General features: G+C 50.6%; 1 protein-coding gene across 6 annotated transcripts in view; it reads left to right on the top strand.

Annotated features, from left to right (window-relative positions):
* The window catches only part of LOC135910746 (pleckstrin homology domain-containing family G member 5-like), a 747,540-nt gene that overhangs the window by 339,692 nt on the left and 393,323 nt on the right, over positions 1-14,525 (top strand). The window contains exon 1 of one of the 6 annotated variants that reach the window (XM_070533936.1): positions 12,624-13,946. The exons of 4 other annotated variants lie outside the window; for them this stretch is intronic. In XM_070533936.1, the coding sequence (XP_070390037.1) occupies positions 13,275-13,946 (672 nt within the window). In that variant the 5' untranslated portion in view covers positions 12,624-13,274. Of the gene's footprint in view, positions 1-12,623; positions 13,947-14,525 lie in introns of those variants that run through there. One more of the 6 variants, XM_065442816.1, reaches the window with a different exon arrangement.

Below are 14,525 nucleotides of genomic sequence, written 5' to 3'. Positions count from 1 at the left end.
CACCGAGTGTACTCGCCGAAATCCGAGGCCGCTGTTCCTGCAGCACGAACTTAAACGAACTTGAACGTACGATAAGAATTCGGCAACAAAGCGCTGTACCCGCAGAAAACGAAACGATGAGTTCCACGGCGGCCGCATTTCGATGGGGGCGAAATGCGAAAACACCCGTTTACTTAGATTTAGGTGCACGTTAAAGAACCCCAGGTGGTCGAAATTTCCGGAGTCCTCCACTACGGCGTGCCTCATAATCAGAAAGTGGTTTTGGCACGTAAAACCCCATAATTTAATGTTTCTTTAAGCGATGAGCTCTTTAGCGCGCAAGCCCTGGGTTTTCCCTACGATGCCAGTCTGTTAGGGCACCGAGTGGCAGGCTCAGATTAGTGGGAGCGCTCGACCGGCTTTCGCTATCTCTGCCCGAGATACGCGCTTATCGCGGACCCCTGAGATGCGCGACTATTCTGGGGTTGCACAGTTTCGGATTGCCGGCTTTCCTCTTGAACCGACAACCGATGACCAATATTTCAGTTTCACTCCGAAACAAAATAATAAATAACGTTTCTGTTACCTTTCTGTCCCGGTCACAAATATCGTTATTTTTAGTTTTTAGTTTTAGTTTTGCATTCCGACACACTGCCCTGATCAATAATGAGGTAAGTCGTACGAAAGGATTATGCGCCGCGCTTAAACTCGGTGTACACAGTGACTTATATTTATGTTCGAGTGCGATATGTACCCGTCGATATATCTAACGATATCACGAAAAAAAAAACATTGCCCATGTTCGCCCAATGTCAACACGCGGCGCGAGACAACATGCATATATCGCGACGCATATTTCTGTGTCAGTACAAATCGCTAGCTCAATATACTCCATAAGATTAACATATATTTTTTTTTCTACCTGTGCCGTTGAGACCACATATGTTGAACACCGCTTACGCCACGAACTCCAGGTGTGTATTAGTATACGCCTGCTTACGCGTGCATTCCAAATGTATGCAGATGCATATATTGCCGAGTGTCCAAACATATGCGTGGTGAGCTGTCCTTGGAGAAAACGCGACGCGGCGCGTATTTTGACGGACAGGCACCGCAGGTGACGCGCAAAGTCATCCGGGCAAACGCAAACGGCGATTATGCAAAAAGCTCGCACTTTATTTATTTTTTATTTTTTCTCTGAAGGGCAATCGAAGGCGGCATTGTCAAAGCGTGCGTAAACGCGTGCAGTCACGAAATATCGACTTAATGTTTGTTCGTAATACGAGCTTCTGAATACATCTCCTTCTCTTGAAGCTTTGTCGGTATTCGAGTAGCTCGCCCTATAGGCAAACATTCGTCGCACCGATCCTATTATTTTTCGGATGCGTTTCCTACGGCTAGCCAGCACGGAGGGAAACGTATAATCATCGTGCACAGTCAGGCGCCGTTATTTACCATCGCAGGCTTTCAACGTATACCGTCTCGTCGCACGGGGTTTACTGCGTTGTGAGTACATGTGCACGAACAGTCCCCCCCCTCCCCCCCACCCGCTTTTTTTTTTGTCTTTCCTTATGTAAATGTCTGTTCTCATACTGGTCTGAAAGTCACGCACCACTATCCTGCAAACTGTTAAATAAATAAATGAAAATAAAATAAGTAAGTAAATAAGAAAAAAAAGCGACAGAGAAGAAGAAAGGAGAAGCAAACGAAGCTGCCTTGCTGACACAGTTCGCGCTCGTCGTTGAAGTTGATGCAATCTGGCAGCGTTGCCAATGGCAGAGGCATCCACTCTCGATCTGCGGGCAAAAAAGGAAAAGAACTAATATCCGGTGTGTTTACAGTGGCTGAAGAACGCTGCTTAGTCCATGAAGCTTGCTACACCTTTGGTTGTTGACTGACTGCGAGCTGGAGAAGCACAACTTCTTGCCCTTCAGTGTGTGCGCCCCGCCGCTTCGAGCAACGATAAGTGGGGGCGCCGCGATCGATGAATGCCATCCCGCTGCCTTCCGTTTACAGATGTTTACTTTGTTCGGGACGGGTATAGGAAGCTTGACGAAGCTGAAGTCGTATGTGTTCGAGCGAATAAAAATGAGTCACCGTCAAGAAAGAATGAACTCAGGTTTTGTTTGGGCTTTATGAGGCTTTTATGTGCCAAAACAACGATTTGATTATGAAGGCACGCGGTACTTGGAAACTGCGGAATTATTTGGACCTCCAGGGGTTCGTCAACGCGCATCAAAATATAAGTGCGCGGGTGTTTTCGGCCTGCGACTTGGCTTGCGCCCCCCACTTCGTGCACCTACACAGGGTGGACCAGAGGGACGAGAAATTCGCCGCACCTCGTAAGCACGATGCTCTTCAGGAGCCCTCACTGTACGTGGCCTTCCCATAGCATTGTCGCAACACAAATCAGTTGCTAGGAGGGTTCTTCGTTTACGTGCAAAAGTGCGGTTACGTCACTTCCTGCTTCGTATGCTGCACTCAAGCTGCCGTCGCCGCGGCCGCTTGCACAGCAATAATATTTACATGGAAACGTATGCGGGAATTCACTATACGTGATTCGCACTGCATGTAGGCGCAGGAGCGCCTTATCGTCCATTGCGTGGTTCGGATGCTTGTTTCGAACTTTTTTCTTTATTGTAACTTATGCTGTTCTGCATGTTGTATGCGTGATTCCAAAGAATGTATGCACTGTTCGCTTCACTTTGGTTAGTGGTTGTGTTTGTAGCTTCCGCCTTACGGGGGTATGAGGCATTGATGATGATAGCGTTCTGTCGACGTTACGCCACGAAGGAATCCCGGGATCCTAGCCCTAGGAAGCTTCGCTGTAAAAGAAATAAACAATGAGACTGAAGCGACACGATCATAGCAAGAAGAAAACAACGCTGGAATGCTAGTTTGCCTCGACGGGCTTTTCCATATCTGCACACGCAAAGTGCCTCGAGCGGCCAGTCGCGCGGCAATTTTGCGTACATTTGCGGGCTTTTTTCACGCTCGCAAAACACTTTTATGTGACACGTCTTGAGCAATAGGAAGCTGTATCTCAATTTTTTCATGTGACGCTGTTTCTGATTTTTCTGATTTTCTGATTGACGCTTTTCATCAAACTATAATATTTGATAATTGATTAATTATTTAAGAGTAATATCCAATTAGACGGAATGAAAAATAAATAATTTAAGTATCTCCAAGCGTCGGGAAACAACATTACCTTGGTCCCATTCAGTTAGGTGGCAGTCGCATATTTTTAAAGTTTGGCTGAAGTTACGTGCGACACCCTGTATAAACAATGGACGTTTAATGTACGTGGCCTCCTTTCACTGACGGTATGATACTGTACGCACCACACAGTGCACATGCATGCAGGCAGCTCTTTGATTGTTTCTGATTCTGTTCGTGGAACCGCTCGTTAATAAGAACTGGAAATAGGATTTGTACCTTATCACTAACGCCGGTGCTGGACCACGTTATATAGGCCGACACATCGGACCCAGTTCCTTATCAGATATCACCAAGCCGCGGCAAGCTTTCTACCAGAATGCGTAATGAATCGTATTGAGAGAGAAAATATCTGCGCGATGTGAAGAATCTAACGTAAACCAGTAATGAATTAAATGTCGCACATTTGCTTTTGCTGCCATAGACTCGACAACACCCGCGTGCAATACAGCACCCGCCCTGAAACGCCCCCCCCCCCCCCCACACACACACCTGGGCAAGTGGACCACACACACACACACACACCGTTGTCCCTGGGCAAGCGGACCTACAGCAGTTTAAAGTAAAGGTCTGAAAGCACAGACACACACAAATTAAGTATTAACCCAAAGTACTAAGCGTTCGCTGCTCTAAATAAGTAAAAAAGAAAGGAATGCATGATGCTAAGTTTAGCGTTAAGAGGCTGATTTCGCGTTTTTATTTTTGATAAGAACAGCAAGTGATTGCTAATATAGCAAAAAGAAAGCGTAAGAAGTAATACGATGAGCGCAATTAACGTGAACACCTGCCGCAGAAATCATACAAAACATCGTACAAACGTGCGCGTGTTTCAGGCCGCTGGATGTCGGAAGCGCAAGCAAGGCATTCCTTGCAATTGTTTGCTATTGTTGCACTGTCAGCGGCAAGGCATTGTATTTGACACTGCCACAATGGGCCATTGTAGCGCTGACCACCGTCATTTCTAGGCAGACTTCTGCGTTGCGTGAAATGGGAACGGGTGAAACCAAGTCGATCGGCGAGCACAAGTTCCGCGTTCGCAGTGACAGCAGTGCTCACATGACCAGGTTGGAATTTTCAAAAATAATTATCTGGGATATACTTCAGACGCTGCAAGTAGAGTTAGTGTGCTCGAAGTGGCTGGCGGTGTGGGAAGAGAAAAACAGGATGTGTAAGCTACCAAATGTAGCGAAGCTGTGCTGCAACTTTGGGGAGCGGGAAATGTTTTAACGTTGCAAACCATGTTGGTCGCGCGATGCTATTATAATTTTTTTCTTTTCAGATGTCTCTTACTTTCTAAACAAGACAAGTTGTATTTCTTGTAATGCCATTTGATTGTTGGTCAATCCTCCATTGTTGGCGCGCGACACATCTAAAGCAGTGTCATAGCAAACCAAAGAATATAAACCTTAATTAGAATCGTTATTCTGACGCCCTCGTCGGAGTCCTGCTCATAATGGATAAATAGACGTAAACGTTAATGATAAAAAAAAAATGGCCAGGCTTAGCTTGGTTAAGCCAAGAATGCGTTGCATATTGCGCGAGTTGGGGCCCAGCTTTTCCTCCGGCTGTCGTGACGTCACGTTACGTGGTTGCGCTAAAGGTCAATGATGGCTGCCCGGCCGCGCCCAAGGGCTGAACTGAGTGATTGCAATATGCAATGCATAAAAAAAACGATGGAGATACTTTGCTTCAATGGCAACAAATGACCTCGAAGGCTTCGAGGTTGATGCAGCAAAGTTATTGTTTTAACTTGGAAGAAATAAAGCGTACGGAAGAGCGGGCGACGTGAAAATAGGCATATATATGGATCTCGACGAGTGTTACAAAGAGAAGCGTGAAAATTCGCATCACATATATGCGCTCCCGCTGTGTTTATACATTCATGCAAATGGATACCTGGCGATATCTTTCTCGCGCTGACTTTGGATCGGGCGCCCACAGGCAATGCCACGTGCGTTACTTGACTGCGTTATTGCAATTCAAGACGCGAAGGCCGCGCCGAATGATCTGCCGCAGCGACCGCATGGCGACCACTGCATTTCAATGAGCGCCAGGTGTGAAAGCGATGCCGCACCGATATGTTTGTTCCGCGACACCGAACGTCCAGATGATGGCTTAGGCGATACATTCTTACCGGTCGGTCACATATATATTCAAAAGCTATACTATACACTGTTAGATATGGAGCTGGTTCCTGAGGCTACTTCGAGTTCCCCAAACCGCTTCGAGTGGCAGCACAGCTAATTGAGGAATGCAAAAGCAGGAAAGCGCATTCCAGAGAAGCGGCCGAGGCAACAAGTTTACGTGCCAACAAGTTCCTGCGCCGCCGGGATTAGCAGGTGGGCATCCGACAATGAAGCAGGTGCACGAGCGCCCTCCCCGCTCCTTCTCCAGCCTACAAGTGGATTACCAGTCTGCGTGGCAAGACCGCAGAGAGCCCCGACAGGTGTGCCACGCGACACGGGCGCCTACCATTGGCTGCAAGTGGCGTCATCGGAGTGGACTCTCCCATTGGTCAAACATGACGTGACTTGCAGTGCTCGAAGGGCTTATAAGAAGCCTTCCAGAGAGACCTGAGGATGCTGGGATATGCCCTGATTCCCTGATTCACCTCTCTCGAACTTCTTGCCGCGGGCCGCAGCGTCCGAGTTGCTGCCGGCCCGTAATGACAGTACGTCGGTTAATTGACGCTCACCGTCCCCTGTATATAATGTAGAATAAATCCTCCCAAGTTTTTGGGGTTTTCATCCGCGAAGCCCGTCCCTCAACCCCTACATCTGGTTGGCAGCGGTAGGATCGCCTCCGAATACATCAGCTGGTGGCAGCGCTACGAATCAACCTTCGTCGAGAGAGATCGTAAAGAACCGGGAAGAGCGAAGAAGAGTGAGCCTTCGTCGAAAGAGGTCCGAAGAGACTGGGAGTATCGAAGAAGGAGCGAGCCTTCGACCCAGGGAGTCCGGAGGAACCGGGGACAGCGGACAAGTGAACCGGATGGCAGGGTGCTGTAACCGTAAGTGAGCGCGTGGTTTTTTTCCTTATGATTCGCCAGACTCAAAGGTTGTGTGTTCAATTTTGATAGTTCTGGGAATCGGGAGTTTGTTGCATTGTGTGTTTGCACAAATTAATTAAGGAAAACAGTTTTAACCACCTGTCGGGGCAGCTGCCATGGATCTTAGAAGGTTGACGAGGTTAGACTTGTTGTTGGTGTGCGACGATTTGGGAGTTGAGGCGGACGAACGGATGAAGACGCCAGCTATCATAAAGGCGATTAACGATAGTGGCAATGATGACAAAAGCATTGAGCTTGCTTGGGAGCTGATACAGGAGCCACGGGAGCGAGAGCGTCGTGTACGTTTGCGAGCGCGTCGTGAACTTAGGAGTGAGCTTAAGCGTGAAGAACGCGAGAATGAACGGAAGCAGGAGCTTCAAGAACTTACTCTTAGGTGTCAGCGTCACGAACGTGAGAAGGCACGCGAACGTGAGCGAGAGGAAAAGTATGAGAGAGAGAAGGCAGCACTGATCAAAGAGATACAGTATTGTGATCAGTTATTGGCACAGAGACAACGGCTGTCTGAGAATTCTGTAAGTAGTACAGAGCGAAAGAATGAGGAAGTGTCTAGATTTTCGCGAAAAGCCGAGGAAAAGAGTAGTGCCTGTGAGATTAGCTGCAGAGTCATAAGTGAAGGGAAAAGGCTAGCTGCTAACGATGCCTTAGTGGCAACAGAGGCCGTTAAAGGCCGTAGTGAGAGCGACGAGGTGCTGTGCCAACAGATGACTGTGGAGACAGCTAGGCCAGCTGCGAACAAATTGGCACAGTCACCGCGTGTGTGCGTCGCTGGTAATGTTAGCGAGGTTGCTAGCGAAGAAAAGGGTACTGTTGACGCGACAGACGCGAGCACCCATGTAGAGCCAGAGGTGCGTGCAGAAGTGAAGTGCGAGCTGGACGATGCAGTTGAGAATAGTTCTCGGGATGGCGAGCTCCGTAGCTCACGAGAGAACAACTGCATTGTTCAGGGATCGGTGCGGCTCTCCGCCAGTCTAGATAGCCTAGATAGGAATGGTTCAGTTATTAATCATTCGGACTGTGCGCGTGAGACAGCGATCGATACCGACGGGCTGTGTGCCGATGCACAGCGTGAGCTGGGCAATGTAGTAGAGGGCAGTTCGCAAGAGTGCGAGTTGTCTTACTCGAGTAAAGCCTACTGCATTGTGCCAGAGTCGGTTGAGCTGTCCGCCAGTCGAGGCAGAGAGAGTGTTGGTTTAAGTAAGAATCACTCAGACTGTGCGGGTAAGAGGCCGATCCGGGCCGACGAAATGTGTACCGGCCAGCACGAGGCACGAGAAGGCGACATGAAAGCGAGTGCGAAGAGAAAGCGCCGCAGGAAGAAGCGCCCTAAAGATAGGAACGCGGTAATTAATGTAGCGCCGCCAAAGATGGCGAGAAACCCAAATGGGCAGGGCGCGAGGAGAAGAAAGGTGCGGTCGTCACTGACGATGTTGACGCATCCTAAATGGTCGAGCCACCGGTCAAAGGGAGACCGCGAAGAATGTTCTGCACGGACGCGGACAAAGGGCACGAGGCAGTTAAGCTCCTCGTCGTTCCGTAGTTCTTTTCACAGCTCAGCGTGCAGTTCGAAGAAACGCAAGGTGGTTGGAACTGCTTTGTCAAAATTGGGGAAATAAAAGATCAGGGTTGATTTTGACTCAGTAATAGTCTGGCGAGTCAGGGGTGAAGAGCCTGCGCTTACGCGTGGGGCAGCGCTGTGTTGTTTTGTTTGTTTGACGTTTGTTCTCCAGGGCCAAGGATCCCGAAGTTCGTCAAACGTGGCTCGACCCCAGTACCCTGCAGCTTCTATCAGCGTTCCTCATGGCCAGCGAATTGATTTCACCGGCCATTCAGAACAACCGGGGCGAGGACGAGCTGTTAGATATGGAGCTGGTTCCTGAGGCTACTTCGAGTTCCCCAAACCGCTTCGAGTGGCAGCACAGCTAATTGAGGAATGCAAAAGCAGGAAAGCGCATTCCAGAGAAGCGGCCGAGGCAACAAGTTTACGTGCCAACAAGTTCCTGCGCCGCCGGGATTAGCAGGTGGGCATCCGACAATGAAGCAGGTGCACGAGCGCCCTCCCCGCTCCTTCTCCAGCCTACAAGTGGATTACCAGTCTGCGTGGCAAGACCGCAGAGAGCCCCGACAGGTGTGCCACGCGACACGGGCGCCTACCATTGGCTGCAAGTGGCGTCATCGGAGTGGACTCTCCCATTGGTCAAACATGACGTGACTTGCAGTGCTCGAAGGGCTTATAAGAAGCCTTCCAGAGAGACCTGAGGATGCTGGGATATGCCCTGATTCCCTGATTCACCTCTCTCGAACTTCTTGCCGCGGGCCGCAGCGTCCGAGTTGCTGCCGGCCCGTAATGACAGTACGACTGGTACTTGTCGCTCCTCTCCCTGTATAGAATGTAGAATAAATACTCCCAAGTTTGGCTTTCATCCCGAAGTCCCGTACTCCAACCCCTACAACACATACGCAGCATAAACCCTGAATTGAAGCGGACGCTGCATTACTGTTCCAACCTCACTTTTCGTTGTCTGATTGTTATATCTTTTCGTAATATCTTACGCTTAGAATTATGAGAATGTTTTTCAAGGTCCACATGCAGCCTGGTTCTCGAAAGGTCGCCCGCTCTAAAAAAAAAATTTATTCTGAATTTGTGTAACACCTTGACGGCAGGCGGCGTGCTCCAATGAGTCTGTGGAGTGTACTTACGAGTGCGCGAATACCTGCCAGGAAAAAGTGGTGCTTTCTGTATCATGGGCATAAAAGAGAAACGTATGATGCTTTACGTAATGGTGTGTCATTGTATTCAAGCAGTGCCTCAGACAAAGACCGATGATCTTACATCAGTCGATGCCCGGAGTTTCGCTTTATTTATTAGCTTCCACATTATGCATTGCCCTTATCGCCGTCCAAACGTGGGAACAGTCTATACAGCTGTCTCTCGGCGGCACCTGTTGTCTCGTGGTGATTTACGGGGACCATATAAAGAAAAGCCGACGCGAGTCTGTGGACGTTTCGCTGAGATAGCGTCGAGCCCTAAAAATATGTAGCACGCATCCTTTGTTTTCGAAAGTTGGTCGAACGTCGCGTCCTATGCTAGGCGTCTGAGAGCTACACAGGAAGCTTATATCTGCTTCGCATACGGCTGCAGTCGGTTGAAATCTGAGCTCGAAATGGAGTCTGCAAGCGCAGCAGACTGCAAAGCCAGCGTCAGCGGCACCGAGTCAATGACAACCGTTGCTGCAATAATTCGAGGTCAAGTGTTTTTTTGTTGTATTGTTGAAGGGTGCCGTCGAGGTTACCGTGAAGTATGCAAACGCATGAAACAATATGCGTTTGATTTTTTTTTGTACTTTAGCTCTTTACCTCAATCGTTACCTGCCACTTAACACTGGCGTTTCTCTAATCATAAAAACTGTGTCGCTCAAATTTGTAATTGCTGACGCCTGAATCATCTGTTCGGCTTCTTGTGCGAGCAACTGGGCACGGTTGTAAGCACTACGGTACTGATCTTTTTTTGTCGTTGAGGCGATCAATCGGTATTGGTGGCCGCTGTTAGGAGTGGCCTGCAGAGGTGCCGACATGCAAAGTTTTCTCAGTCAGCTGCAGCTGCGAGCATGGCGAGCTTCCCCGAAGAGACCATGGAAGCCTGCACCACCTGCCGCGGTGACTCGTTTCGTATAGGGACGATGATGTGCCGCGTCAACACCCCCTCGGCGTTGCTATGACTAAATGCGATCGGCAGACCAACTATTTTTAGTGAAATCGCCAACGTCTTCACGGTTCGACTGAAGAAGGAGGAATTACTTGATGGAGATGCTTCGCGGTGCCTACTCATGAGCCCTTGAAGACGCCACGCAGTGGACAGCCGAGGCGGCCGTTGTACGAGGTCAGCTCGGTTATTAAGAGGCACTTGCTCGGGTCAAGCACCGTGACCACGAGAACCCACTCTCCTCGACGTGGTCAGTAAAACCTATGTGGAAGTGTATGTAACCCTCGCCCTAAAAGGCGGGTCGACTAGGATGACGGTGGACGCTATGAATCGGCGGTGAACTGCCGTTTTATGCGAAGCATATTACGAGAGCTCAACCCAGCTCCTCAGGCGCGGCGGTGTCGCCTTGAAACCACGTGACACCGTGACGTCACGACAGAGGAGAAGTGGCTTTGGCTCAACTCTTGCAAGACGGGCTGGGTGGGAATCGAACCAGGGTCTCCGGAGTGTGGGACGGAGACGCTACCACTGAGCCACGAGTACGATGCTTCAAAGCGGTACAAAAGCGCCTCTAGTGAATGCGGTGTTGCCTTAGAAACGAGCTGTTTCTAAGGCGTGCGTCTCTTGCTCAGGCGCACATTTCGTTGCCGCGCCCAACGCTGCTTTGCTCGACGCTCACCGCGTCCAATGCGGGGCGCGTAGTCGCTGCCCTGTAGCCCATTGTCTTACACCCCTTGGCGGGTCGACGGGAACGCTGTCGCGTTCCACTCTTGAAGGCGAAGCAGTAATGCATGAGTTGTTTCTTCGTCTAGCCGAACCAAATATAGCCAAGCAACAGCAGTTCACCAGGCTAAACAGTGGTTCAACAACTAAAATAAAGGCTAGTATGCTTCGCATCCTGGGCTTAACCTTACCTAAGCCACAGCCATTTTTTTCCCTCACCTAAGGATTTAGGGAGGGCAGAGTGTTTATAAGCAGCTGTTCTCGGTTGCTAGACTGTGCTCGTGCTCGTGAGCTGTGTGCTCGTGCTCGTTCTCGACAAGCGGTTTGCTTGGTGCTTGGAGCTTTGTGCTCGTGTGCTGTATGCTTCGTCCTGCGTGCTCCATTTGGGAGTCACGCTAGACTGTCGAATGTATCTCTTGTTTTAATGTAAACATGTAAATAAATCCTGTACGCCTAGTTCCTCCCTACGACCTCCAACTCCTACACAGCCTTCTTCGGGGCATTGGCAATCTATAGTGTTTGACTTATCCTCGGCACACACGGAAATGGTGGCACTTTCGTGCTTTTCCGAGGACGACTGGCCGATGCGAACAAACTTGACTTCGTGGCGCAATCGGCGCTCCTGGACACATTGCCACCTCCTCTCTCACTCTCTCATCTTCCTTTTGTGAATTTCCCTACCTGCCACGTAGCAACAAGACATTTTCCTCCCAGCTTTCTCTCCTTTTCCTCTCTCTTTGACAGTGGTTTCCAAAATATTCAGCGAAATACTGCACTCGTGTAACGCAACGCAATGAAAGCAAAACAAACACACACACATGCACGCGTACACTCACGCACACGAATAAAATGTCCGCACAGGCAATATTGTACCGACGATGAAAGACGATATTAACGCAGGGCCTTTTTATGCATGCCGTCAGATCAAGTGCAATATCAGTGGTGTTATCGCCTGCTCTAGATGCTCATGGATACGACATTGTTGATTACAGTGGAGCTGCACGTGAGCGTTGTACTAATTCGCCCTCTAGGCTCACATATCTGCTTCGATTTCACGTGTGCTGGCGTTATGGCAGAATTGTGAGATGCTGCGTTTCGTCGATGATCGCGATGACATTCTATTTGCCTTGCTTCCAAGGTCCTGTTACCGCGAACAAAAAGCGATCGGAGCATGGAGCTTGCACCCATGCGGCCCAGAGAAGCTGCAAAACGTCAAAGTATGGTTTTTAGCAACTTGTGGCAGGATAAGCGACAGCGCAATGCAGCATACGGCAACGCGCGCTGTGGAGGCTTGATGATATGTCTGATAGCGTCGAATCATTGCGAAATGCTTCGAAAAAGCCACTCGCGGAAATAGACCAATTTGGTCGCCCGAGACTCTTGCCGGACTCCTGAAGCCAGGCCCTGCTGCGAAATCACGGGAAAGTACTATTATTGTTGCCAACCGACGTGTGTATTTTTAGCAGACAGACTTTACTATATTAGCTAGAATACACAGCGGTTTACAGGTCTGGTCACGCTTTCAGTGGCTTCGCAACTTCTGACAAGCACTCTACCTGTAAGCGTGTGTCCCAGTCAAGAAACAGCATTGGACTGGAAAGATTGGTTGTATTCAGTTCCGCGCAGAAACAACGGCGGACCCTTGTCGTTGGCCGGAGGGCCGAGGAACCTCGTCGTCTAGGAGCTTCAGCAGCGCGGACCGCTTTCCCGGGAATCCGTTCGCCGGGCGTTGATAAGGCCCCGCGTCGCAAAGAGGGCTGGAAAGGAACCGGGCGTCGGCGCGGGTGACGAGAAGGCCGCGGCGCGCGTAGCGTTTCAGCAAAGGCAACGGCGTTCCCTCTAATCTCGTTACCTGGGACACGAATCGCTATCGCCGGCCCGCCTCGTACACCTTCTCGATATTACCTTTGGATTCGCGCTGGCAGCTGCACTGTTGGCACGGTGGCGATTCCGCGCGCCGTCTGCGACAATTTCTTGATCTCGGGACGGCTCTGCTCCTGGGCCTTTGTGGATTAGCCCTTTCGTGCCGCTGTTGCGCGTACGGTGGAATGGCCGCGGTGGTTTCGTGAGCGACTGTGGATACCTGTAGTGCCGCTGGGGGTTTCGGCCAATGATTGGTCGTCGTCGTGGGCGTCTGGATGTGAACTTCCTTGTTGCTCGGTGCCATTGTGCTGCTCTCTTTGTGCGCGAACCCGAAGCGATCTCTCGCTGCAGTGAATTTCGTGTCCCTGGCCGCACGCCACAAACGGCATCGGCTCTCACCAGCTGGTACCTCCTTGTGTCGTGCGCATTGTCAGTGATTGTGCCGGGCATCGTTTGATGTATAGGCGCAACCCTATACGCACGGTTGTTCTGGTGGCCTTCCGCGACAGAGTGACTTCTGTGGAACTAACCTGCATCGTGCGGCTTTTAGAGATCGGCCGTTGCCCAGCGTAGTTTTCTAATCTTTTCCTCACGCTCGGGCCGTTCCCTGCGGTTGTCCAGAAAACAGTGATAGGGAACTGTTGGCACCTGCTCATTGGATTCAAGTGACTAAAGCTCAGGCACCTGTCGATCAAGCACTAAAACTTCTTGTCCGATCTTATGCGGAAAACCGAGAAGGGCGCTCCTGAAGCGTGCGCACAATGCGATAAACCTGAAGGCCCGTGCGCTGACCCTTCGGCGGAGCGCAAGCGCCAAGACTGCGCCCTAATTTCCGGCTCCTTCCCCTCTCGTGGCAAAGGAGCGCCGGACTCGAGCTGGAAGTCGTCGGAGTCGTTTGCCTTCGCGTACAAGTTTGAGCAAGCCGCCGGTGGGTTGTGCCCGCTTAGCGCGAGCCACGATAGCGTAACGCTGCGTGCCGATTCCGGTTATCGCGCCGGAGCCCCGCTGGCCGCGGGCCAAGGGGCCGCGCAGAAGCAGCTGACCACGAGCTCACGGAGGACTAGTGCTTGGGACAGGTTGGCCCTGTCCCTCGTCTCGTCCAAGCGAATAGAGGTGGCCACCATGCTGCACCGGCGAAAATTTTCGCTCGACTTGGCGATGAGCGAGGAGGACGTGCCCGGTGCGGTGGGGGCACTGGCGATTGTGTGCGAAATCAACGGCGGGGTGGCCACCCTTCCTCGCTTGAAGAAGTCGCCGGAGGACCTCACCAAGAGGAGTTGGCTGGACCTTCGGGAGGGGCTCCGGAGGAAGATCTCGAACCGCCTTCGCCGCACTCCTTCGCTGCCCGTCATGGATGGGGGAAGGAGTGCCTGGCTTCCCGATGACGACGACGTAAGTTGCGCTTGTGCTGCTGAGGGTCTGGGTGCGAAAACGTGACGCAGTTCTCTGCAATACGTGCTTCGCTGACTGCTTGGATATTCAATTCAATTAACTTTATTTGAACAGTGAAGTGTTGATCTTGACCAAATGGCATGCACACCCTAGTGGCCTTGTTTCTGTTGTTGTTGGTGCTGTAGCATCAAAATACTACGCGGAAGACAAAAAACGTTAGCATTTATTGCTTCTTGAATATGGTACAAGACAGCCAATCTGAAGAGAAAAAAAAGAAACATGCGAAATAGAGGGGACATGGCACATGACGACGCCCACTTACTTCAAAGATGAGACCGGCATGCAGAATGCGCACGGTCGTCGATATAGCGTACGTTGCATAACCAGAACAAAAGCTCGCTGCAGGTTTGTGGATTATCGAGCGTGAATCAGTGTATGAGTCAGGGTAGTTTTTTTTCCCCGCTTTTGCCGGCTTGAACATAGAAGGCACAGTTTGAGCAGAGTCTCTTATTAACATTCCACATAGAGTTCTGCGCGTGCCAATCCTAGCAGCAGCACTACAGGTGGAGCCTATGTAGA

The sequence above is a fragment of the Dermacentor albipictus genome, chromosome 2, assembly GCF_038994185.2.
Source record: "Dermacentor albipictus isolate Rhodes 1998 colony chromosome 2, USDA_Dalb.pri_finalv2, whole genome shotgun sequence".
NCBI lineage: Eukaryota > Metazoa > Arthropoda > Arachnida > Ixodida > Ixodidae > Dermacentor > Dermacentor albipictus.
This window is presented reverse-complemented; position numbering and strand designations above follow the sequence as displayed.